The sequence below is a fragment of the Schistocerca serialis genome, chromosome 2 (assembly GCF_023864345.2).
Source record: "Schistocerca serialis cubense isolate TAMUIC-IGC-003099 chromosome 2, iqSchSeri2.2, whole genome shotgun sequence".
Lineage (NCBI taxonomy): Eukaryota > Metazoa > Arthropoda > Insecta > Orthoptera > Acrididae > Schistocerca > Schistocerca serialis.
The window spans coordinates 622852673-622879367 of record NC_064639.1 but is presented as its reverse complement, the minus strand read 5'-3'; the positions used below and the strand labels follow the sequence as shown (position 1 = coordinate 622879367).

At 38.2% G+C, this 26695-nt stretch overlaps 1 protein-coding gene across 1 annotated transcript in view; it reads right to left on the bottom strand.

Annotated features, from left to right (window-relative positions):
* The window catches only part of LOC126457681 (nose resistant to fluoxetine protein 6-like), a 621246-nt gene extending 594873 nt beyond the window's left edge, over window positions 1-26373 (bottom strand). The window contains exon 1 of the mRNA XM_050094185.1: window positions 26148-26373. Within this exon, the coding sequence (XP_049950142.1) occupies window position 26148 (1 nt within the window). The 5' untranslated portion in view covers window positions 26149-26373. The remainder of the gene's footprint in view (window positions 1-26147) is intronic.
* Window positions 26374-26695: the final 322 nt, after the last annotated feature.

Below are 26695 nucleotides of genomic sequence, written 5' to 3'. Positions count from 1 at the left end.
TGACAGGAGAGTACCACTGAGGTGTTGAAAGAACTGACTCTTGAAGGTAGACAGAAACTATCCCAGAAAGTCTATTAACAAAGTTTCAAGAACCAGTTTTAAGATGACTCTAGGAATATATTACAACCCCCTATGTATCACTCCTATAGTGATTGTGTGGATAAGATGAATTAGATCATGCACAGAGGCATGTAAACAATCATTTTCCCCACAATCCATACATAAATAGAACAAGAAAAAACTCTAATAACCAGTACTGTGGGATGTACCTTCTGCCATACACTTCACAGTGGTTCACAGAATATAGATGTAGATGTAGATGTAGATTGCTAATCTATCAGTCCACACAGTTTTCTGCAGCATCACATCTCAAATGCATTGATACTCCTCTGTTTTCACACTGTCCATGCTTCACTACCTTACCAATATGCTTCAAGCGTACATTCTCAGAAATTTCTTCCTTAAGTTAGTGCCTGTGTTTGATACTCCTCTGTTTTCACACTGTCCATGCTTCACTACCTCACCACTATGCTTCAAGCGTACATTCTCAGAAATTTCTTCCTTAAGTTAGTGCCTGTGTTTGATATTATGAAACTGCTCTTTGCCAGGACTGCCTCTTTGCCTGTGCTAGTCTGCTTTTCATGTCCTCCTTGCTTTGTCCATCATGAGTTACCGTTATTTTGCTTCCAAGGTAGCAGAATTCCTTAACTTTGTCTACTTCATGATCACCAGTTTTTATGTTTCTCATTATTCTCATTTCTGCTGCTCCTAATTAATTTCATCTTTTTCTGGTTTATTCTGAATCCATATTCCCTAATCATTAGACTGTTCATTACATTCAACAGATCCTGTAATTCTTCTTCACTTTCGCTGAGGATAATAACATCATCAGCAAATCTTATCATTGACGTCCTTTCACCATTAATTTAATTCCATTCCTGAACCTTTCTTTTATTTCCATGACTGCTTCTTCGATGTGTATAGTGAACATTAGAGGTGAAAGACCACAGCTGTCTTACACTCATTTTAATATGAACACATCATTTTGGTCTTCGAGCCTTATTATTACCTCTTGGTTCTTGTACATATTGTATCTTACATGTCTTTCCCTTACTCCTATTTTTCTCAGAATTTCAAACATCTTGCACCATTTTACACTGTTGAGCACTTTTTTCAGGTAACCACATCCAATAACATGTCCTGATTTTTCTTCAGTCTTGCATCTACTGTCAATCACAATGTCAGAACTGCCTCTCTGGTACCTTTAACTTTCCTAAAAGCCAAACAGATAACCACCTAATGGATTCTCAGTTTCCTTTTCCATTCTTCTGTATATTATCCTTGTCAGCAGCTTTGATGCATGAGCTGTTAAGCTGATTGTGCAATGATTGTTACACTTATCTGCCCTCACTATCTTCAGAATTGTATGGGTAATATTTTTCCAAAAATCTGCTGCTATTAATATTACCCTATATTTATCTATCCAGAAATCCTTATCTTTTTTCAGTTTCATTTCACTGTACCCCACTGTATCTAGGCTGAGTTTCTGCATTTCCCTTTTCATATTTCTAGCTTCCACTACCACATTCAAACTTCTGACATTCCACACTCCAACTTATAGAACGTTATCACATTGTTGGTTATTCAGTCTTTCTCTCATGGTCATCTGCCCCTTGCAGTCTTCTTCCAGAGATCCAAATGAGGAACTAATCCAGAATCTTTTGCCAATGGAGAGATTTTTTTTCTACTATAGGCAACAGGTCCAGTGGATACCCTTTTTTTTGTCTTTAATGCAGTGGTTTCCATTTCTTTCTGCATCCTTATGATGCTGATCATTAATGAGTCTTCTACCTTATAGGGGAAATTTTTCACCCCAAGGATAAGAGAGTGCCCTGAGCCTCTGTGCATGCCTTTGCCATCTTTGGCAGGTTTATGGGCAGAAACAGGGTGACTTCTTGCAACGGAAATCTTCAGCTGCCAAAATTTAAGCACTGAAAGAGTTTTAACCCGAGGATATTTTAATTGCTAGTAAAAGGCATAGCCCATAGACCATTGGTCTATAAATAATAATCAACAAAAATTATAGACATGTGCAACATTAACATCTTATCCTCTTTCTGACCTCAATTGCACAATTGTTATACAAGGATGCTGACTCAGCTTCTTCTTCTTCTTCTTCTTCCCCCCCCCCCCCCCCCCAATCATCTCTCTCTCTTGCAAATGGGAAATTGCTGTATAGGTTTACTTCTGAAGAAAGCCAAGCACATACTACTACACACATGAAACATTACATCATTTTACTATAATCTGAACAAATTAGAGTACTTAACTTGGAATCAATGTAGGTTCACAGGAGTTTCACTATGCTTATGTTACTGTCTCTGAACATTAAAACTTATCACTTGTTTCTATACAGAATGTACAATTCCCTAAAAACTACAATTGACAATTCTGATTTCTAGAACAACTCACACTACTGGATCTGAAGTAAGACAATGCTGTTGTCATAAGTGATGATTAACAAGTGAGCTGAGCAGAGTTGCACTCCGACTTAAGTAAGCATCCAGCATCAGTGGCATACGGAACCTCTTGAGGACCTATCTAGACTAACATCTCCATCATGAGCTACCAACTTTGACATGAGTCCTTATTCTTTGGACAACACAACACAGTGTGTGTATAGTGTGTGCAGTAAATGGTAATCGAAAATTAATGAACAATGTAGCATTAGGTTTTTACATTATTAAATAATTTATTTGCACAACAGTATTGTACACTAGGGATAAAATGAATGAGGCAGCACTAATTTAAACAGAGAGATATTTTATTCAAGAGGGTGGGGACTCCAATCTTTATCCAGCCATCATGATTTAGGTTTTACATGATTTTCCTAAATTATTTAAGACACACATCAGAATGGTTCCTACTACAAGGTTCTGGCTGACTATGTGTCCCATGCTTGTCATAGTAAACCTGTAAGTATGTAAATGTTTGTATATGTGAATTACTTTATTTTTGTTGTTCTTAAGTTCTGAGACTGAGATACTGATATCTTTGTAAAAGAGAAATTATGAATGAATAAAGCTATGACTACCAATACGAGGGGCGTTTGAAAAGTCCATGCAAAGCCTGAGAGATGGCACCACCACTGCGTATCGAGGTCGTGTTTAATTAGTAGCATCTTTGGAAAGAACACACACTAAGTTTCAGCCATATTCATCTATTTCTTTGTGTTTGGCATTCGTGTGAATCAAGGAAGTTGAGTGACTGTCAAAAAATAGACTAAAAAGAATTTCATGTGGTGATTAAACATTACTTTATGAAAGGCAAAATGCCTCAGGAGGCTAAAAAGAAGCTTGATAAACATTACAGTGACTCAGCATCTTTGATTAGAACAGTTTATAAGTGATTTCAAAATTTTTGGAGTGGCCATATGGGCACAAGTGATGCTGAACGTTCTAGGCACCCTGTGGAGGTTACAGCTCCAGAAATCATTGATAACATCCATGATATGGTGATGGATGACAGAAGAGTTAAGATGCGTGAGATTACTAGTGCTGCAGGCATCTCAAATGTATGGGTACATAATATTCTGCATAAACATTTGGACATGAGAAAGCTATCCACAAGATGGGTTGCGGGATTGCTCACGCTTGACCAAAAATGGAATCGTGTGGTGTTGCAAGGATGGTTTGCAGCTGTTCAGGAAGAATCCGCAGGACTTTAAGCATTGTTTCGTCACTGTAGACGAAACATGGATACATTACTATACTCCAGAGACCAAACAATAATCTAAACAATGGGTTACCAATGGAGAAACTGCACCAATAAAGGCGAAGACCATTCCTTCAGCCGGAAAGGTTATGGTGACTATCTTTTGGGATTCGCAAGGGTAATCCTCATAGACTATATGGAAAAGGGTAAAACTATTACAGGTGTAAACTATTCATCATTATTGGGCTGTTTAAAAATGGAGCTGCAAGAAAAACGCTGGCAACTGGACCGCAAAAAAGTCTTTTTCCATCATGACAATGCACCAACACACACCTCAGCAGCTGTGGTCGCAAAATTAATGGAAATAGGATTCCAACTCGTTTCACATCCCCGCTATTCTCCAAACTTGGCTCCCTCGGACTATTATTTGTTCCCCAATTTGAAGAAATGGCTGGCGGGACAAAGATTTTATTCAAATGAGGAGGTGAATGTAGCAATTAATAGCTCTTTTGCAGACTTGGACAATTCCCATTATTCTGAAGGAATCAACAAATTAGAGCAGCGTTGGATGAAGAGTATAAGTCTAAAATGACACTATGTTGAAAAATAACAAAGGTTTACCCCAAACACGTAAGTAGTTTTTATTTTTGCACGGACTTTTCAAACACCCCTCGTACTACCACTTACTGTTTCTAAACACTGAAATCACACTGTGAGCATATTATTGACACTTTTGTACACATTTATCCATATGCAGCTTTGTTTATGTTACATCTACACCTACATCTACATCGGTTCTCTGCAAACCACTGTGAAGTGAATGGCAGAGGGTATATCCCATTGAACCAGTTGTTAGGGTTTCTTTCTGTTCCATTCACGTATGGAGCATGGGAAGAATGATTGTTTGAATGGCTCTGTGCATGCAGTAATTATTCTAATCTTATCCTCACAATCAATATAATAGTGACATGTAGGCAATTGTAGTATATTCCTTGAGTTATCACTGAAAGCTGCTTCTTGAAACTATGTTAATAGACTTTCTCAGAATAGTTTACATCTATCTTCAAGAGTCTTCCCATTCAGTTCCTTCAGTACCTCTGTGACACTATCCAATGGAGCATACAAATTTGTAACCATTCATGCTGCCCTTCTCCGAATATGTTCAATATCCCCTATTTGACCTTTTTGGTATGGGACCCACTCACTTGTGCAATACTCTAAAACCAGTCACATGAGTGATTTGTAAGCAATCTCCCTTGTAGACTGATTGCACTTCCCCAGCATTCTACCAATTAACCAAAGCCTGCCACCTGCTTTACCCATGACTGAACCTATGTATCATATCTCTACAAAATGTTACATCCAGGTATTTGTATGAGTTGGCCAATTCCAACAGTGACTCACTGATATTGTAGTCATAGGAGACTACCTTTTTTTTATTTTGTGAAGTGCACAGTTTTACATTTCTGAATGTTTAAAGCAAGTTTCCAGTCTTCGCACCACTTTGAAATCCTATCAAGATCTGATTGAATATTTATGCAGCTTCTTTCAGACAGTACTTTATTGCAGACAACTGCATCATGCAAAAAGCCTGAGATTAATATTAATATTATCTGTGAGTCATTAGTATACAACATGAACAGCAAGGGTCCCAATACACTTCCCTGGGCACACCTGAAGTTACTTCTACATATGATGATCACTCTCCATCCAAGATAACAAGCTGTTTTCTCCCTTCCAAAAAGTCCTGAATCCAGTCACAAATTTCACTTGATACCCCATATAATTATACTTTTGACAATAAGTATAGATGTGACACTGAGTCAAATGCTTTTTGGAAATCTACCAGTCTGCCTTGACATACAGCTTTCTGTGTGACGTGAGAAAGCGCAAGTTGATTTCACATGCTTGATGTATTTGGAATCCATTCTGGCTGGCATTGAGGAGGTCACTGTGTTCAAGATACCTCACTATGTTTGAGCTCAAAATATATTCTAAGATTCTACAATAAATCAGTGTCAAATTTTTTGGATGATAGTTTTGTGGATAACTTCTGCTACACTTCTTGTAGGCAGGTATGACTTGTGCTTCTTTCCAAATTATTTGCAAGTGTTGTTGGTCCTCTTATCTTTGCATATTCCAATTTGCACTTGTTTGGCTCTTCATATTTGTCTGGTCCTATAGCAGCTTTTTTGTTTGATCAGATTTCTTGCTATCTTTCTAACCTTTGTTGTTTTCAATTTGTCGGCTCATTTACCAGCTGAAGAATGAAATCCTTCTCCAGAGTATTATTTTATTATTTAATTGTAGATGATACATAACTTTGTTGCTTCTTTGTCTAGGATACTGTACTATAAGACATGGAGCAGTCGTCTCTGAACAACCTTAGTAGGATATTTATGAATTATCTGGTCAATGGCATTCACACCATACTTCAAAAATAATCTTTTGTTTTGTTCCCCCCCCCCCCCCCCCCCCTTCTTCACTCACTGCTGCTTCAGGATTTAGTGTGCTGAAAATAATGATGTTTTTATTGTTATTTCTTGGTACACAGTCAGGACACTTTCTGTCTTATCAGTATTTTGATGACTGGAAAGGAAGTCAGAACTATTACACTACTGGGAATGTCTCCGTGAATCGTGTTCATTTTTCCTACTAATGAGAGAAGGAAAGTTGCTACTCACTATATAGCGGAGACACTGAGTCGCGATAGGCACAATAAAAAGATTCACACAATCATAGCTTTCAGCCACTAAGGCCTTTGTCAGCAGAAGACACACATACACACATGCACACACACACACACACTCACACAAGCGCAACTTGCACACACGTCTGCAGTCTCAGAGAGCTGAAACAACACTGTGAGCAGCAGCACCAATGCTTGACGGGAGTGGCGATTGGGTGGGGGTAAGGAGGAGGCTGGTGTGGGGAGGGGGAGATAGTATGGCGGGAGTGGCGCACAGTGAAGTATTGCAGTTTAGACGGAGGGCAGGAGAGAAGGTATGGAGGGGGGAGGGGGTAAGTAGCGGAAAGGAGAGAAATAAAAATAAAATAAATTAAAAGAGTGGGTGTGGTAGTGAAATGATGGCTGTGTAGTGCTGGAATGGGAACAGGGAGGGGTCTGGATGGGTGAGGACAGTGACTAACGAAGGTTGAGGTCAGGAGGGTTACTGGAATGTAGGATGTATTGCAGGGAAAGTTCCCACCTGCACAATTCAGAAAAGCTGGTGTTGATGGGAAGGATCCATATGGCCCAGGCTGTGAAGCAGTCATTGAGATAAGCAGTATCATGTTTGGCAGCGTGTTCAGCTACAGAATGGTCCACTTGATTTTTGGCCACAGTTTGTCGGTGGCTGTTCATGCGGACAGACAGCTTGTTGGTTGTCATGCCTACATAGAATGCAGCACAGTGGTTGCAGCTTAGCTTGTAGATCACATGACTGGTTTCACAGGTGGCTCTGCCTTTGATGTGATAAGTAATGTTAGTGACCGGACTGGAGTAGGTGGTGGTAGGAGGATGTATGGGACAGGTCTTGCATCTAGGTCTATTATACAGGAGTATGAGCCATGAGGTAAGGGATTGGGAGCAGGGGTTGTGTAAGGATGGACAAGTATATTGTGTAGGTTCGGTGGACGGCAGAATACCACGGTAGGAGGGGTGGGAAGGATAGTGGGTAGGACATTTCTCATTTCAGGGCATGACGAGAGATAATCAAAACCCTGGCGGACAATGTACTTCAGTTGCTCCAGTCCCGGATGGTACTGAGTTATGAGGGGAATGCTCCTTTGTGGCTGGACTGTGGGACTTAGGAAGGTGGTGGGAGACTGGAAAGATAAGGCACAGGAGATTTGTTTTTGTACAAGGATGGGAGGATAATTACAGTCAGTGAAGGCTTCAGTAAGACCCTCAGTATATTTAGAGAGGGACTGCTCGTCACTACAGATGCGATGACCATGGGTAGCTAGGCTGTACGGAAGGGACTTCTTGGTATGAAATGGGTTTCAGCTGTTGAAGTGGAGGTATTGCAGGTGGTTAGTAGGTTTGATATGGATGGAGGTACTGATGTAGCCATCTCTGAGATGGAGGTCAACATCTAGGAAGATGGCTTGTTGGGTGAGTAGGACCAGGTGAAGCAAATGGGGGGAGAAGTTCTTGAGATTCTGGAGGAATGTGAATAAGGTGTCCTCACCTTCAATCCAGATAGCAAAGATGTCATCAATGAATCTGAACCAGGTGAGGGGTTTAGGATTCTGGGTTTTTAGGAAGAATTCCTCTAGATGGCCCATGAGTAGGTTAGCATAGGATGGTGGCATGCAGGTGCCCATAGCCGTACTGCGGATTTGTTTGTAGGTAATGACTTCAAAGGAGAAGTAATTGTGGGTGAGGATATAGTTGGTCATGGAGACTAGGAAAAAGGTTGTTGGTTTGGAATCCATAGGGCATCTGGAAAGGTAGTGTTCAATAGCAGTAAGGCCATGGGCATTAAGAATGTTAGTGTACAGGGAGGTGGCATCAACAGTGACAAGCAGGGCACCGTGTGGTAAAGGGAAAGAAACTGTGAAGAGTCGGTCGAGGAAATGGTTGGTATCTTTTATACAGGAGGATAGGTTCTGGGTAATAGGTTGAAGGTGTTGGTCTACGAGAGCAGAGATTCTCTTAGTGGGGGCACAGTAACCAGTTACTGTGCCCCCACTGAGAGAATTTTATGCAAAGATTTAGGGAAATGAAAACTTAACGCAAAACTCATCCTTTACACACTAATGGATGAAAAGAAAGAGGTAAGACGAAGAATTTCTGCTGAACTACTGGATAGAAGCAGATGTGATCCCACATCTCTGTCAAAGGTCAAAGATTATTGCTGGGGATGAAAGTTGGTGCTACCAGTATGACCCTCACATGAATGGTTGAAGTACTGAATGGTGGAGTCATGAGTCACCAGCCTCAAAAAAATTCAAATGATAACCTTCAAGAACAAAGATGATGTTGATTGCAGTCTTTGATAGTAAAGGATTAGTTCATCATGAATATGTTCCTCCAGGTAAAACAGTGAATCAGATTGTTTACATCAATGTCTTGAAATGCTTGTGACAAGCAGTTTGATGTCACCACCCCGATTTGTGGCATTCTCAAGACTGGTTCTTACTGCACGACAGTTTCAGACACCATACTGTTTTATCTGTAACCAATTATCTGGCCAGACATTCTACTACTGACATCCCTTATCTGCCATATTCAACCAATCTCGTGCCTTGTGGTTTTTTCTTGTTTCCGTGAGTGAAAAGGTGACTGAAAGGAAAGCTTCATCAAGATATCACAGACATCGAATGGGCAGTGACAAATGAGCTTACAAGCTTTGCAATTGAAAATTCCCCTTCTTGCATTCAAGACATGGAGAAATGCTGGAAACTGTGTGCAGGTAGCCAAGGGGACTACTTTGAAAGAGATAGGAGTCAAATGAAAACCTTAAATATTTTTTTAAATATTATTTATTGTGCAGAAGTGGTGCAAAGCTGTGTCACTTTTCAACATAATTTCCCCCACACTCAATGCAAGTTCTCCAGTGCTTACAAAGTGTATAAATTCTTTTAGAAAAAAATTCTTTTGGTAATATGTGCTACCACTCATGCACCGCGTGGCGTACCTCTTCATCAGAACGGAACTTCTCTCCTCCCATTGCGTCTTTGAGTGGTCTAAACATATGGAAATCACTTGGGGCAAGGTCTGGTGAGTATGGTGGATGAGGAAGACACTCAAAATGCAGGTCTGCGATTGTTGCAAATTTTGTATAGGCAGTGTGGGGACTTGCATTTTCTTGTTGCAAAAGGACACCTGCTGACAGAAATCAATGTCACTTTCATTTGATTACAGGCCGCAGATGATTTTTTACGAGATCTGTGTATGATGCACTGGTGATAGTGGTCCCTCTAGGCATGTAATGCTCCAATAGCGCCATTCCTTGCTCGCTCTCTTCATTTCCGGTTGTTGGATGTGAACCCAGATTTCGTCCCCAGTAACGATTCTTGCAAGGAAGCCATCACCTTCTCTTTCAAAGCGCTGAAGAAGTTCTTCACAAGCATCAACACGTCATTCTCCCATTTCAGGAGGCAGCTGCCGTGGCACCCTATCTTGCAGATGTTTTGTGAAACTGGAGAACATCATGCACAATGTGGTGTGCTGACCCATGACTAATCTGTAAACATGCTACAATGTCATTCAGTGTCACTTGGCGGTTTTCCTTCACTATGGCTTCAACTGTTGCAATGTTCTGTGAGTCATAACTCATTGCGCCTGACCTGGACAAGGAGCACCATTTGCGAACTTCCTACCCCATTCGTAGACTTGCTGCTGTGACAAACATACATCACCATACTGAACCTTCACTCATCAATTAATTTCAATGGGTTTCACACCTTCACTAAGCAAAAACCAAATAACAGAACACTGTTCTTCCCTGGTGCAAGTCACAAGTGGGGCAGCCATCTTTATACTAATACTGCTACGGTATGTGTGCATCTGCACTATGCTCCCACCTACAGGTCATTCTGCACGCTGCTTGTAGCATGTTTACCAAATTACAGGATAACGGCACAAAATTTCGATTTGTTAATACAAATTTAAGGTTTTCATTTGACTCACCCTCGTACTTGGTAAGTGGAATTTTTTATTTTTAAAATAACCTGCCCTGGAACTTTTCTAACAAAGGGAATATTTCAGAAATAACAGCAACCTCATTAGCAGGGATGCATAACTTGTCATTGCAGTGGAGGTACCTGGACACTTCCTTAGCACAAGAGGAACTCTGGCACAGATAATAGCAATAATTTCTTCCAATGACATGGACCAAGTGATACTTTTTATTTCATTCCAAGCAAATGGAGTACTAGCAAACTTCCATTTCATTCCACCTCTAGCCACTATCAGTCAGTTCAATTGACTCTGCAGCCTGTTGTGGTAAGAATGGTATGGAGAGAAATCTGCTGACAGTAACTCCTCTGCAGTCTCACTATGTTCATCATCAGTTGTCTCTGGTAGAAAATCACCAACTAAATTCAACAAGTCACCTGATTCAATATCTGAGTTCTCTAGCATACAGAAAATCTCTCCATTAGTAAGAACTTGTTGATGTGACATAACTTAAAATGCACATTACAGGCATACAAACTGACGAGGTGAGTAACAATAGCAAAATAAGAAATGCAAGTGAATAGTTCTGTGACAATGTCAGGTGCACAAACCTTTCCAATAATGTATTTATTGTCACTTGATGCAGTACTTGTTGACTGAAGTAAACTGCACTGCAACTGCTTCTGCAATTATGAAAACAGCAACATTCGTAAAAAGAGTTACACCAGGGATGAAGTGACCCCTCCCATTGCTACATGTACACTTTATGAAATTTCCACCAAATTGAGGAAATTAGCAAACTACAGTACACTATTGGGAAACAGAAAAAAATAACACTATTGTCAAGAACAAAAGAAATAAGGAAATGTCATTAAGTTTGGTGGAAACTGGATTTGTTATTGTGGAATTATAGGTGTTTTTGATCCATTTTCCTGTTTTAATGTTAATGTGCTTTTTCATTAAAAATATCCGAGGAGTGACACGAAAGTATCTCAAAGATCTAATCCATATACACATAACATCAGAAATCAATAATTCCGACAATAGACTTCAAGCTATAGGGAATATAGTGAAACAAGGGACAGAACAACATGCCACAGAACAGGATAACATCACCACTGAACTGAATCGAAGGGCTATATATGATGAGTCACAGATAGCAAATATATTTAATAATAATTCCTTAAATATAGTACAAAGTAAGGGGAAAAACAGATCAAGAGAAAAATCACAGCAGTATGTTGAAAAAGTAGCTCTCATAAAGTTCAGTGTTACGAATACATCACCTACTCCCATTTACAGGTTCACTTATCAAATATCGCAAGCATTAAATTGAAAAAAATCACTGGTCGCGGTTTTCTGCGACCTGTCTAAGGCATTTGGCTGTGTGAATCACATTATTCTCTATGGTAAACTAAAGTTTTATGAGATTGATGTTATAGCCAACCATTGGATTATGTCATATCTAACCGTAACGAATGCAGAAAGCTGTACTTAGTAATTCAACCAGCATAGTATGGGGATGTAATTCTGACTGGGGAGAAATCAGAGATGGAGCTAAAAGTACCATTGACTATTTTTTTGCAAATGGTCTCATCCTAATTTTAAAAAGACAAAACATATTCCATTCTGCAGATCTCGAGGTACTATACCAATGATAAGTCTGACACATGGTGAGGAAATAGTAAAAAGGTTGGTACTTCCAAATTCTTATGTGTCCATACTAATGAGAATTTAAACTGTAAAAAGCACCTTTTGGAACTGCTAAAACAACTTAGTTCAGTCATGTTTGTGTGTAGAATCACTGCAAATCTCGGGGAGAGACATATCAGTCAGTTGACATATTTTGAATATTTTCATTCAATAATGTCATATGGAATAATATCCTGCAGCAACTTATCATCAAGAAAAAAAGTCTTCATTGATCAAAAATGTTTTGTAACAATAGCACGTGGTGCTCATCCACAATCATTATGTAGACAACTATGTAAGAAGTTGGGAATTATGACTACTGCTGCACAGTATATTTATTCCCTAGTGAAGTTTGTTGTAAACAGTCCATTGCGTTTCAAAAGGAACAATGATGTACATGATTCTTCACTTTCTCCTGGCATATTTGTTGATCAAATAGTCCACAGCCGTACTGCCAGTCCACAGAACACTGTTTTTCAGAGAATCATGTGATGGAATACAAACATGCCAGGATTTTAATGCAGATTTCCAAATACTGTGATCGCATCATTAGGGAAGCCATCAAAATTCACACCAGGGGTAATCTAATCAGTTGGGACTGTGGCTATAATCACAGCAAGACTTGGGATCTAGCACTGGGTCTAATTAAGAAAATTCTCAGCAAACACAATGACCTGTGTGATCAAGGTGAACAGAACAACTGCCCTGATGCTACTAAAGATGCCAACTGCTGTGTGCACCATCAGGCACAGACCATGGAGTTAAGAGTTGTGGTAAGATGGGGTATAAGTAGGCCATGCACCCTCAGGAGCTCAGTCTGTCAACGCACCTGACGATGGCAACATGTCTGATTGCTGACATATTGTGCTCTTTGTACACTATGGACCAATAGTATATCCATGGACCATTTGAACAACAAATATGAACTGAAGAATCACATCACATACCTTCATGGTGAGAAGATGTATCACAGCACAAAGAAATTTGACAAGCTGCACCACCGAAGATGCCATTTGCTGAGTGCTCTTGCATTTCTGAAGAGATGTGGTGCTGTTCAAATGTGCCAAACTTTGCTTAGGTCACTCATCACATTGATTCTGTGCAGGCAGGAGAATAAAGAAGGGGGCCAGCCTTGCCTTGGTATGTGAGAGGGTGCACTATACTCGTTGGAGTCTTGAGTATAAGGTCAATGAACTTTTACAACTAGATTTACAACTGGCCAATGATTTTAACTCTTGGACCTGGGGCTGGATTGATGGTGTTATCTAGGTGATGGCCAATTATGCCCATAGGAAGGCTACAGTATGTCAAACATCAGAACTTTCATGCCTTGTTGGAAAACCATCAAAGGCATCCCCATGGAAGATGGTCATCAATCTGATGAACATGCAGCTGAGTGTGATTCTTAGGTTTCTCCTGGCATATTTGTTTACAGAGTCCAACGGGCACAATATTTTGGTAATCAGACAAGTCGCCATCATCAGGTTCACTGATGAACTGAGCTCCTGTAGGTGCACAGCTGATTTAAATCCCCTCCCCCACAAGCTCTTTCCTCCATGGTCCACGCCTGCCTTTCGGCAGTCATGGAGGTGCTAGCATCGGTGTCTGCGGTAGTGTTGATGTAGGTGCTCTGTTCACACAGGTCCCCAGAATGTTTTATTTGTTAAAAATCATCTTAATTAAACTCAGTCGTGATTACCAAACCTTACTAAGATTATAGCCACAATCTCGGTTGATGAGATTGTAGCTGGTGCAAATTTCTATGGCCTCTCTAATGACGGTGTTCCAGTGTTTGGAAGTCTGTGCTGATATCATGGTATTTTCACACTCCATCATGTGATTCTCAGACAAACAATGCCTAGCAACTGCTGACCTGTTGGGATACATCAGTCAAGAGTGCCTCTGGTGTTCTCAGCAATGATCTTTGAATGTGCGCACTGTCTGTCCATTACATGACTTTCCACACTGACATGGAATATGTTATACGCCAGCCTTCTGCAAACAGAGATCATCTTTGACACTTTCCAGTAATGCTCATGTTTCATTGGGCGGGCAAAATACAGTTCCTACTAAGAGCTTCTTCAACATGCATCCGATGTAGTGCATCAGCATATGGTATGAAGGCAGCGACTGCCTCTCCCTCTATGACTTCTTCCATCTCCAGAGGCTGTAGTGTGGTGGGGCAGAGTGTGTGCCTAATCTGCCATTCCCAATCTATATAGTTTTTAGTACCTCATTCCTCTACAAAGGTTGGTGGCAGCTATCTGCATGCAAATATGGGTCAGTGTGCATTTTCCTCTGACACATCCTTGGCCCATTGTGACATCAGCTCTTCTCTTCACCATGATGTTTTAAATGGACATACTCCTCTATCATTACTTTTCCTCAACAGTAGTAGTTGATACCAGTAATACTTTTTGAATTTTGGACAATTCAGTATTATCTCACCTATTTTTCTGAAAACTTTCATATAATTTTAAATACAATATATTATATTTCAAGCTAAAATTTATGAAAAGGAATTATTTTATTTTCATTGTTACAATAAATATGTACTAGCTCTGAACGTACAGTTAAAATTGTTTTTTTCAGAAACATTTGAAATTATGAAATATCGGGCACACTTAAAATTTATATTATTAATTACACAATTTAGTACTGTTTATTATGTTTATCTCTGGATTCATTTATGAAATAATAATAAAACTTAACAGAAATTCATTTGTCGAGAAAAATTATAAATACTTTGGAATATTGTTATTAGCACAGAGTGAAGTAGTAGTAAGCATGCCTCTGATATGATCAGACATATTTTTGTATTTTGGGCAAACAATGCAATTTTGGCTTTGTTCATGTGAAAATTCAAAAGACCGTGTGTTATAGTAAAATGTGACACAATAAATTAACATAAAAACGAAAATTCTGCATTGACAGTCTTCAAAATTATTTTGATTAATTTAACTATGAGGACCTAAAATTTGAGAATTTCAGCTTCAAGAATCAGACCCTAGACATGGAGATCTGGAGCCAATTGTGCAAGAAAAGGTAAGTAAACTAAAAAGTTTATTGTAAATCTTACTCCTCTTGAATCTTCAGCAAAGACTTTACTATAGGACAGTAGCAGCAACTAGGAAGGATGAGGTAGATTATGAAGTCCAGGCAGGAGCGGTAATCTTCTTCCTGCTTTTATCTCCATAGTGAATTATTGTTTGGATGTATAGAGTTTTAATATGGAAAGACATCAAGGAGTTTTTCCCTTCCATGGGGCCAGATGACGAACTTGTTATCCACATAACAGAAAAAACATGTGGGTTTCCATTTGTATGACACCAAAGTACTCCACATATAAATTCACAATCACAGGCTAAAGTGGGCTGCCTGTTGCAAGTCAATCCATTTGTTCATCGCATTCTCCACAACAAAAAATGCTTGGAGGTCAGGACATGCCTGAAAAGGTTAGTGGTCTTCTTGTCAAATTTCTGGCCAATAAGCTCTAGTAACTCTCAAAGAGGCACCCTGGTGAATAATGAAATGATGTTGAAACTCACCTAGATCCCTGACTCTTGTATTCTAAAGTTGTCAGAGCATTTTACAAATTCCACAGAATTGTGGATATGATGAGGGCATTTAACCCACATAAGGGCTTAGTATTTCTGTCAGATATTTTGCCACCAAATACATAGATGCTGTAATGTTTATGACAATGGGGCACAATTGCACCTCATCTTTGTGGCCTTTAGGAGCGTCCATAAATTCTTGGCAGTACAGATTCTTGAGGTAACAGTTTCTTGGTGATCCTCTCTGGTAAATCCACTTCCCTGAAAAGAGCCCTAATGCTGTTCTCCACTTCATCAACTGAGATTGTGGTTATAATCTTAGCAAAGCTTGGGAAGCAGCACTGAGTTTAATTAACAAGACTCTCAGCAAAGAAAACAATCTGGCAATCATGGCAGACAGAGCACCTACATCAACAACACTCACAGATGCCAATGCTGGCACCTCTGTGACCACTGATGCACAGCCATGGGCATGGACCACAGAGGGAGCAGCTCATGGGAGGGAGGGAATATCCCTTATTGACCACACGTCCTCATGAGCTCAGTTCATCAGCGCACCTGATGATGGCTACATGTCTGATCAGCAAATTACTGTGCCCATTGGACACAATGAAATGACAGTACATCTGTGGACAGTTTGTCATGCAGCTGAGTTATGATGCAGTTTTGGTTCTGGAGAGAAGAATTAACTTAGCCCCCATCCCTAAGTTCACACCAGTCATGGCTATTGTCTGTGCAGTTGAACATGTCGCTGTGCAACTACTGCCTGAAGCAGCAGGAGCGCATTGTGTAACTTTTCATGTACTGCTGAGAACTAATACTATGAGGTCAAACATTACCAGCAAATATAAGGCAGCCATTTTGGATCCCAAAAGAGAGCCCTGAGATTCTCATCTTAACTGCTGATAAAGGCAATGCCACTGTTGCTCTCCCATAAGGACTACACTGAGAAAATGCAGAGCCTGCTGACAGACAACTCATACAGATAGATCAATACTGACCCACTAAGAAGGTGGAGAACAAGACCAGGGCAGTTACCAGAGGGTGTCATCAAGAAAATGTCACCACAAGGATCTATACTGCAAAGACTATATGAACACCCCAAGGTCCACAAGACAGGGAGCTGATACGTCCCATTCTCAACATCAGAGCTTCTACACATTTGCTGTAAAATATCTGATAGAGATACAAAGTCCTTATGCGGGTAAATGCCCACATTACATCCACAACTCTGTAGATTTTGTGAAATGCCTTAAAAACTTCAAGCTGAAGGACTCAGATGTCATAGTGAGCTCCGGCGTTTCATTATTTACCCGAGTATGTCTATGTGAGATGCTAGAAGGTCAGCAGCCTTCCCAGGTATGTCCTAAACTCAATATTTTTCTGTTTAATGCAAATTACTGTGAGCAAACAGAGTGAGTCACAATGGGCAGCCCACTCTCACCTGTGGTTGCAAATTTGTATACAGAACTTCGAGAAGAGGACTTGATGTTATCCAAATGGAAACCTATCTGCTTTTCCTGTTATTTGGATGATATGATCATCTTGTGGTGCAGTTCTTCTTGTTGTCTCCGTGCTTGCTAAGAAAATGGGATGAGAAGTTCCGCCTTATGCAAGACACCTTTTTTCTTTTGTTTCACCCATACATGTTTCAGCACTTTTGTGCTATCATCAGTGGGTTCTATTTTTATTTTTAACTTACATTATGTTATTGTCCTCTTGTTTTGGTAGCTGTTATGCTACACAATATACAACATGTCATACTTTTGAAGTTGTGGTACGTTTTCCAGTTTTGTTGGCGAAGTAAATAGGCTTACTTCTTTGCCTGTGTTCGCGTGCCAATGCAGTATTTCGATTACTCAAAACACAGGCGGAGTTTTCGCTGCCATTACGTGTTGTTGTTGTTGTCTACAACAACATGTAATGGCAGCGAAAACTCCACCTATGTTTTGAGTAATCGAAATACTGCATTGCCACGCGAACACAGGCAAAGAAGTAAGCCTATTTACTTCGCCAACAAAACTGGAAAACGTACCACAACTTCAAAACTATGACATGTTGTATATTGTGTAGCATAAAAGCTACCAAAACAAGAGGACAATAACATAATGCAAGTTAAAAATAAAAATAGAACCCACTGATGATAGCACAAAAGTGCTGAAACATGTATGGGTGAAACAAAACAAAAAAGGTGTCTCGCATAAGGCGGAACTTCTCATCCCATTTGGATGACATGTTTTTTATGGAAGGGACAAACTCCTTTACTCCCTTGTATATCTGAACTTTCTACATCCCAGCATCAAATTAAGTATGGAGACTGAAGAAGAAGGAAGAATACCATCCCTGGATGTCATGGTCAAGAAAAGAGCTAAGGCACCCTGGGCTATGGTGTTTATCAGGAGAAAATGCATACTGACTTGTATTTGCATGCAGATAGCTGCCATCACTCTGTACGGAGGAATGGGGTACTAAAAATACCAGGACATAGGGTGCACCCCATCTCAGATGCAGAGAGTCTGCCCCAGGAACTAGAAAACCTCAGAAGTGTGTTTTGAAAAAATAGTTACTCAGAATGGCAGATTAAGTGTAGTCTTTGCCCCACCACTATATTACAACCTGTGGAGGTGGAGGAAATTATGGAAGGAAAGGTAGCCACAGCCTTTACATCACTGGTGCGCTATTGGGAAAAGTCGTGCACATACTGAAAAAGCACAGTGTAAGAACAGTTTTTTGCCCATCTAATAAAACACAGGTATTATTGTGGAGTGTCGAAGATCACCTTGGTTTGGTTTTCAGAAGGCCAGGGTATATCAGATTCTGTGGGGATGTGACAAGACATATACTGGATAAACAGTACAAACTTTCGCAGATCAATGCGAAGAACACTAGCGGCACATTCGACTAATGTGCCCTAACTAGTTGATGGTGACAGAGCACTCTTTGACAAAGAATCATGCAATGGAATATGTACATACCAGGATTTTAGTGCAGACTTTCAAACACTGGGACAGTGTGTAATCTCTCCCTGCTTCCTAATTCCAGTTATTGTACACAATAAGAAAAGTCTTTTATGAAAAATTTGAGAGTTGTGAAGATTACAATAAACTTTCTAGTTTACTTAGCTTTTTGTGCAGAGATGGCTCCAGTTCTTCTTGTCTAGGGGTCTGATTTTTGAAGCTCAAATTCTCACATTTTAGGTCCTCAACGTTGAATTGATGTAAATAATTTTGAAGGTTGTTGTTGCAGAATTTTTGTTTTTATGTTTGTATATTTTGTCACATTTTAGTATATCAAACTGTCTTTTCAATTTTCACATTAACAAAGCTGAAATTACATTGTTCACTCAAAATAGAAAAATATAACCAATCACATCAGAGGCCTTCTTCCTACTACTTCACTCTGCGGTAATAACCACATTCCATAGGGTTTACACTTTTTATTCACAAATGAATTTCTATTAATATCGATTATTATTTCATAAATGAATGCAGAAACAAACATAGTAAACAATACTAGATTGTATAGCTAATAACAGAAATTTTAAGTGTGCCAAATAATTTGTAATTTCAAATGTTTCTAAAAAAAAAAAAAAAAAAAATTGACTGTACATTCAGAACCAGTATTTATCAATTATCACATCCAAAATAAAGTAATTCCTTTTCATAAATTTTAGCTTCAAATATAACATACTGTGTATAAAATTATATTAAAGTTTTCAGAAAAGCAGCAGACATAATAATGCTCTGTTCAAAATTTGAAAAATAATACTGGTATCGACAGCTACTGTCGAGGAAAAGTAATGCTTGAGGGGATGTCACCTTACAAAATTGTCCTCACATAATACAGAAACTATGTGTTTACAATATTTTGTGACCTACTACAAGGTTTGCCAAACGGTGTACAAAATGATGCCAAGAGATAGGATGCAGATGTATAGAAGTATGTGGTACTAGAGTTACAAATTGCTTGTTTACATCTATAAAGGCACACCTTCAAAATCATCAAAAGAAAAGAAAAAATACTCAAAGCCTAAGTGTACGGCAAGTGAGCCAACTCGAAAAACTCACAATGGTCGAGGTTACGGACCAGAAGAATATACTCATCACATGTAGGAGTATACCACATTATTAATCAGCCACATACAGTATGTAAGGATATGTTGACTCATGAAAGGAGAAAATAATGAAAAAATATTAGGGCCTATGCTTACAATGTAGGGACCAACCCATGAATCTAAACCACATCAGGTACACACCAGCAGAAATGTTGCGACACAACAAATGAATAAAGTTCATAATCATGCAAAATGTCTGCTTGTGTCTGTGTATGTGCGGATGGATATGTGTGTGTGTGCGAGTGTATACCTGTCCTTTTTTCCCCCTAAGATAAGTCTTTCCGCTCCCGGGATTGGAATGACTCCTTACCCTCTCCCTTAAAACCCACATCCTTTCGTCTTTCCTTCTCCTTCCCTCTTTCCTGATGAAGCAACCGTTTGTTGCGAAAGCTTGAATTTTGTGTGTATGTTTGTGTTTGTTTGTGTGTCTATCAACCTGCCAGCGCTTTTGTTTGGTAAGTCTCATCATCTTTGTTTTTAGATATAAAAATAAATTCAGTCATATGTAAAGAATAATTAGAGTTATCTTTCCTGTTGATGGTTCAAATTGCTCTGAGCACTATGGGACTTAACATCTGAGGTCACCAGTCCCCTAGAATGTAGAACTACTTAAACCTAACTAACCTAAGGATATCACACACATCCATGCTTGAGGCAGGACTCGAACCTGCGACCGTAGCAGTCGCACAGTTCCAGACTGAAGCGCCACACCGGCCAGCTGCTGTTGATGTCCCTGGTTGTAGCTGTAAAGTCCTGTTCACTTTGATTCGATCTGGTCCATCGTTATTGGTAGTACATTGTCAGTGTTGGTATAAAGATCCTGTGTTGCGTAGCCTTCAGTTTTTGCTCCATGTGATCAAAAATTAATTCTTACATAAATTTCAAAAATCAATGAAATAAAGCAGTTTCTGCAACAGACAAAATTTCATTATCAGTCAATAAATCATGGTCAACCCCCACACTTGTAATTGGAGAGGAGCAAAGGTTACAATAAAATTTCTAGTTTACTTAGCTTTTCATGTATAGTTGGCTCCTGTTATTGTTGTCTAGGGGTCTGATTCTTGAAGCTGAAATTCTTATGTTTTAGGTTCTCATGGTTGAATTGATCTAAATAATTTTGAAGATTGGTGTTGCAGAATTTTTGTTTTTACGTTAATATATTTTGTCGTATTTTAGTATACCATACAGTTTTTTTAATTTTCGCATTAACAAAGCCGAAATTACATTGTTCGCCCAAAATACAAAAATATGACTGATCACATAAGAGACATGTTTACTACTTCTTTATTCTGCGGTAATAACCATATTCCAAAGGGTTTACACTTTTTCTTGAAAAAAGAATTTCTGTTAATTTTGATTATTGTTTCATAAATGACTCCAGAAATAAACATAGTAAACAGTATTAGATTGCATAATTAATAATAGAAATTTTAAATGTGCCAAATAATTTATAATTTCAAATTGGTGTAAAATAAATTATAATAATTTTTATTGCACATTCAGAACTAGTATTATTTCATTAATTATAACATCCAAAATAAAGTAATTCATTTTCATCAATTTTAACTTCAAATATAACATACTGTGTATAAAATTATATGAAAGTTTTCAGGAAAGCAGATGAGATAATACTGACCTGTCCAAAATTAAAAAAATAATACTGGTATCGACAACTACTGTTGAGGGAAAGTAATGTTTGAGGAGGATGTCCCTTTACAAGTGTCATTAGAGAAGCCATTAACATTCGTACCAGGGAAATCTAATTAATTATGACTGCAGATACAATCTCAGCAAGGCTTCAGAACCAGCACTAGATACAATTAAGAAGACACTCAGCAAACATAACGATCTGGTGACCAGGCCAGACAGATCACTATATCGACACTACCCCATATGCTGATGCAAGCATGTCCATGACTGCTGACATACACTCTCGCATGCGGATGGCAGAGGGAACAGCTTCTATTGGGAGAGGATATAAGTCAGCTGCACACCCTCACAAGCTCAGTTCGTTAACACATTTGACAATGTCATCTTGTCTAGTCGCCATAATACTGTGCTCATTGGAGACTATGCACAAGCAAAATACCCTTGTAAATGTTAGCATGTAGGCATATTTACAAATTAATTTGCAATGCAAAAGTAAAATGACTCCTTCCACTAATTCCTGGTGTCAAATGACTTTTGTGGGAAACTAAGTAAACATCTGTTCCATAAGGGTCTTCTGGAAGGTATACCACACTGTACAAAATCCAATCAAGGATCATACAAAATATTGAAAAAGCATGAATACTGCAATAAGACCAAAGACAAACTCTACAAAGACATTGATGGGTTAACATTAGTACAGAAAAAATAAGCTAAATGTGTAGCCACACATTCAAAACCTGTCAGACCAAATCAGATATTCTGTGGCTACTGTTATGAGATTTAAGAATGAAATAGAGAACTTTCCATTGGGGAAACTTCTTCTACTGAACAGATTAGATTGGATTAGATTAAGTTTTCATTCCATAGACCCAAAAAGAGATGATCCCCATGGATGCAGAACGTGTCAAAAAGTATGACATAAAGAACATGATTATGAATGGACTGCCTAAGGTTGTAACTGTTACATAAAAGAAAACTTTAACAGTTACAACCATAGGCAGTCCGTTCATAATCATAACACTCGTCAAACATTTAAGAGAGACATACCAACAACTCAACTCAAGAAAACACAAGACAATTATGAATACATGGGAATAAGGCTTTTCAACACATTACCTGTGCAGGCACATTGTGTCTCTCTTAATATGTTTAAAAGTAAGACTAAAAAATGGCTGAAAGACAAAGCTTTTTACAGTGTTAAAGAATTTGAAAACTCTTCAAAAATAGACCTGACTTATGAAACAACTTGCAACTCTGTTTGTACCTCTTCCTAAGCTTTTTTTGTCTCTGTAGTTCCACATTTAACTGTTAAACATGTGGAGAAATCCTTAGGTATGAAATGTATTCTTTTATTATGCACATTCTTTAAAATGCACACTTTAGTTATGTGGGATATCTTTATGTATCAAATGTATTCCTTTATTATGTATGTTCTTTTAAAATGTATACTTTAGCTTTGTGTGATACCTCACAATAGTTATATTTCTTAATATGTAAATTGTACATTACTCATGACGACATTGATTGCGTGTAAATGCTTAAAGATGGCTAAATAAATAAATAAATAAATAAACATAGAATATTTGATTATAATGCTCACTTCACTGATCATTTGTCACAAGGCTGTCAAAATATGTGAATACATTACAATAAACCGGAACAGATCATATTTACAGAATTAATACACTGCCAGAATGAAACATGGTTATGCCTTTAACAAATTTGTCATACACAAAATACCAAATCATGACTGTTGTGCTCAAATACTGTCAAAATTGAAATCGTATATTTTTACTTAAGCTGGTCTAACAGTCCCTAGAAGATATTCATCTATAAAGTAGATGGAGTTGCCTACCAAAATGTCTTTCAAACTCTGTTTAAATTGTGCTTCATCTGAAACCAAGTTTTCAACGGTTGCTGGCAATTTATTGAAAATGTGTGTTCCTGAATATTAGATCCCTTTTTGGACAAAGCTAAGGGATTTTTAGATCTTTATGTAGATCGTTCTTATTCCTAGTATTGATTCTATGTATTGAGCTATTGGTTGGAAATAGAGATATATTATTTGTAATAAATTTCATTGATGAATGAGAAGCAGTGGTTAGAACACCCAGTTCCTTGAACAGGTTTCTACATGATGATCCTGAATTTACACCACAAATGACTCTTGTTACACGCTTTTGCATTCTAAAAGCTTTTGCTCGGTTTGATGGGTTATCCCAGAATATGATTACATATGACATAATAGAAAGAAAGTATGAAAACTATGATATTTTCCTTAAATATTTATACCTCCTACGTGAGACATCATTCACATTACAAATACATATGTGTCTTGGAACTTCTTCAACAGTTCTGTGGTATGCCCTTCCCACCTGAAGTTGTTATCAAGTTGTAACCCTGGAAATTTAACACTGTCAACCTCTTCTATCTGCATATTATCATATGCTAAACAGATGCTGAAAGAAAATCTTGAACAGGTTCTGAACTGCATGTAGTTAATCTTTTCAATGTTTAATGACAGTGAATTAGCTTTAAACCATTTATTAATGTCAGCGAAAATTTCTAAATCTATATTTTACTTTCTATTTGCTGCAATGTTTGTATCATCTAGCTGTGTAATGGACGAGGGATCACTACTGTACACAAGAAAAAGCAATGGAGCTGGGATGTAATCTTGAGAAACACCACATATAGTTAAATACCAATCAGAAGATTAAGACTGATAGTTACTCCACAGGTGTTTTGCAATGACAGCCTTTGTCTCCTGTTAGTTAGGTACGGTTCAAACCATTTTGAAGCACTGCCAGTAGCACAATAATATTCTAATTTACTCAAGAGAATGCTATGATTTAAGTAATCAAAGGCTTGCGAGAGGTCACAGAAAATGCCAGTAGCCTGTATTTTGTTATCAAGTGAATTAAGTACATTCTCACTGTACTGTATGTATAAGTAGCCTTCTCTACATTGGAACTCTTAAGGAGTCGAAATTGTATTTTGGACAATATATTATTTGCTGCGAGGTTCTTAAGAAGACACTTGAACACAACTTTTTCAAATAGTTTTGATAAAGCTGGCAAGAGTGAAATTGCTCCATAGTTGGATGGTATCTCCTCTTGTAAAGAGGTTAACTTTAACATATTTTAGCCAGGCTGGAAATGTTCACATGAATACTCTTTGATTAACTTCGTTGTTGTTATCACTCGAATAGTTTGACATAAAGGTTTTTATTATGGATGCTGCTTCTCTGAATGAAATGAGTGTCATTTCCATTTTACTGAAGTTATTTGTAGAGACTGGTATCACGTATTCCATTGCACAGTTTACTGAATCTGATAACCCCAAGCAATCAATAACAGGAAGAAAGCACTTGTTTAAGAGATTTGCGACACTACATGCAATTATTAATTTTTAGAGCTCTCTGTTCCGCTTCCTTTCTGGCCCCAAATGCCACAGTCTTCACTACATCCCATACAGTTTTTTTTTTTTTTTTTTTTTTTTTTTTTTTTTTTTTTTTTTGCCTGATCTAATTATCTTCGTCCCATAAAAAAACTCTTTAGGTTACTGGAGTACCTGCTTTAATATTTAGCAGTATTTTTGGATGGGATTGCAAGGCTATCATCAGTGTTGTTCCTAGATAGTGTGTAAGTACAAGGTGAAAGACATCCCGGATATGGTAAAGTCAAAATTTATTTTAAAAAAAACTGAAACAGTGATCGACCATAAGTATCGGCAGAGATATTAATTATGAATGCACAGAGGGCGCAGACAAATGTCACCATCATTAATTTGTCTTTGTTCATGATTTTGTTTCACTTTCTCGTATGTAGAAGGACAGTTGAGGTATTGCTCAAAGTATGAAGTATTACGAGTGTTATGTATTATATGTGAGTCTGAATAAAGGAAGACTTAACAACAGTATTAGGTATTTTTATTGAAGTGAAATGGAGCCAAGTAGGAGGAGGATTTTATTAATTTTGGACATGCACTGGTGTCCTTGAAGTCAGCTGGCTGCATCTACAATTGAAATGTAAGAGAGGAAGTCAGAATGCAGAACACTTCTAATAATGCGATTGTACTATACTTTAAATTTTTCTTTCCATTTATTTTTTTATTGTTATTATACAACTGTTCGACCTGAGTGCAACGACTTCAGAGCACCGATTGTAAGTAGTTTGTTACCGTATTGCAAAAAAAATTTATGCTATTGTTATTAGTCATAAAAACTAATTGTCTGTATTTTCTGTTTGCATGAAACACAACGGGGAGAAAGTAAAGCGAAAAGGCAAAAATTGAAGAGAAAATTTAGAAAAGGAATAAGAATTGGACACAGGTTACGTAAAATTTTACGTGGTAAGCTATTTTGTTCGGCGCATCAATAGTGGGACGGCTACGTGAGTTGCCATGGTTACGCTTGGTAGCGCCTCTTTTGATGTGGATAGAAACCTTTTTCTCATTATTCCCTTCCTTGAATTTTGTGGTGGAAAATTTACAGGAATATTTCGGTGTGACACGCATGATCAGTAAAACATAAGGAATTGCGACACGATAGTTTGCGTATCATAATAAACGTAAAACTGGCTTTGACATCGCGTAAATCACAATTATCAAGCGTAATAATTACCATATGCAATTTTAACGTTTTTTGTGAAATTTTTATTTTTGCATATTCATACAACATGGCAGAAAAATATATGCCCATTGTTTATATCAACAGCGAAAACGCAATCAGCCAAGATGGTGTAGAATTAAGTGATCGAGAAGTTGAAGATCAGGCGCCATGCATGCTTACTGCAGAAGGTTCAAGTATCTCAGAGATGAGTGTCGCAGGTGTGGCAAATAATAGCGATGCTCCACAGCAGAATAACTTTGTCAACACAGTGTTTATAATTGACGAGACACTGTCAGTCATCTCCCAGAGTGACATACTGCTCATGAATGAAACCTTGGACAGCGATACAAATATGAATCTTGACAACACGTTACCAACATCACTTGGTCACAACACAAACATTAATCTGGAAAGTACAGCTAACGGCAACCACAGCAACTGACGCACTGCTATGGCAGCTATTATCTAACATAAACACGTAATTAGATAATATTAACACAAATTTCAGAGATATGAAACAAGATATGAATACCAAAATTGATACTTTGACACAAGATAGCAACATGGTAAAATAGCAACAAAACACTGTTACACAAAATCTGAATACAATCAAACAAGAACAAAAAAAAGTATTCAAGGAATTGCAAGACACAGTCGCACAGAAGTTCGATGATTTAGCCAAAAATTTTCGCACTGAAATCGACGAAAAACTGAATTATATGAAAAAA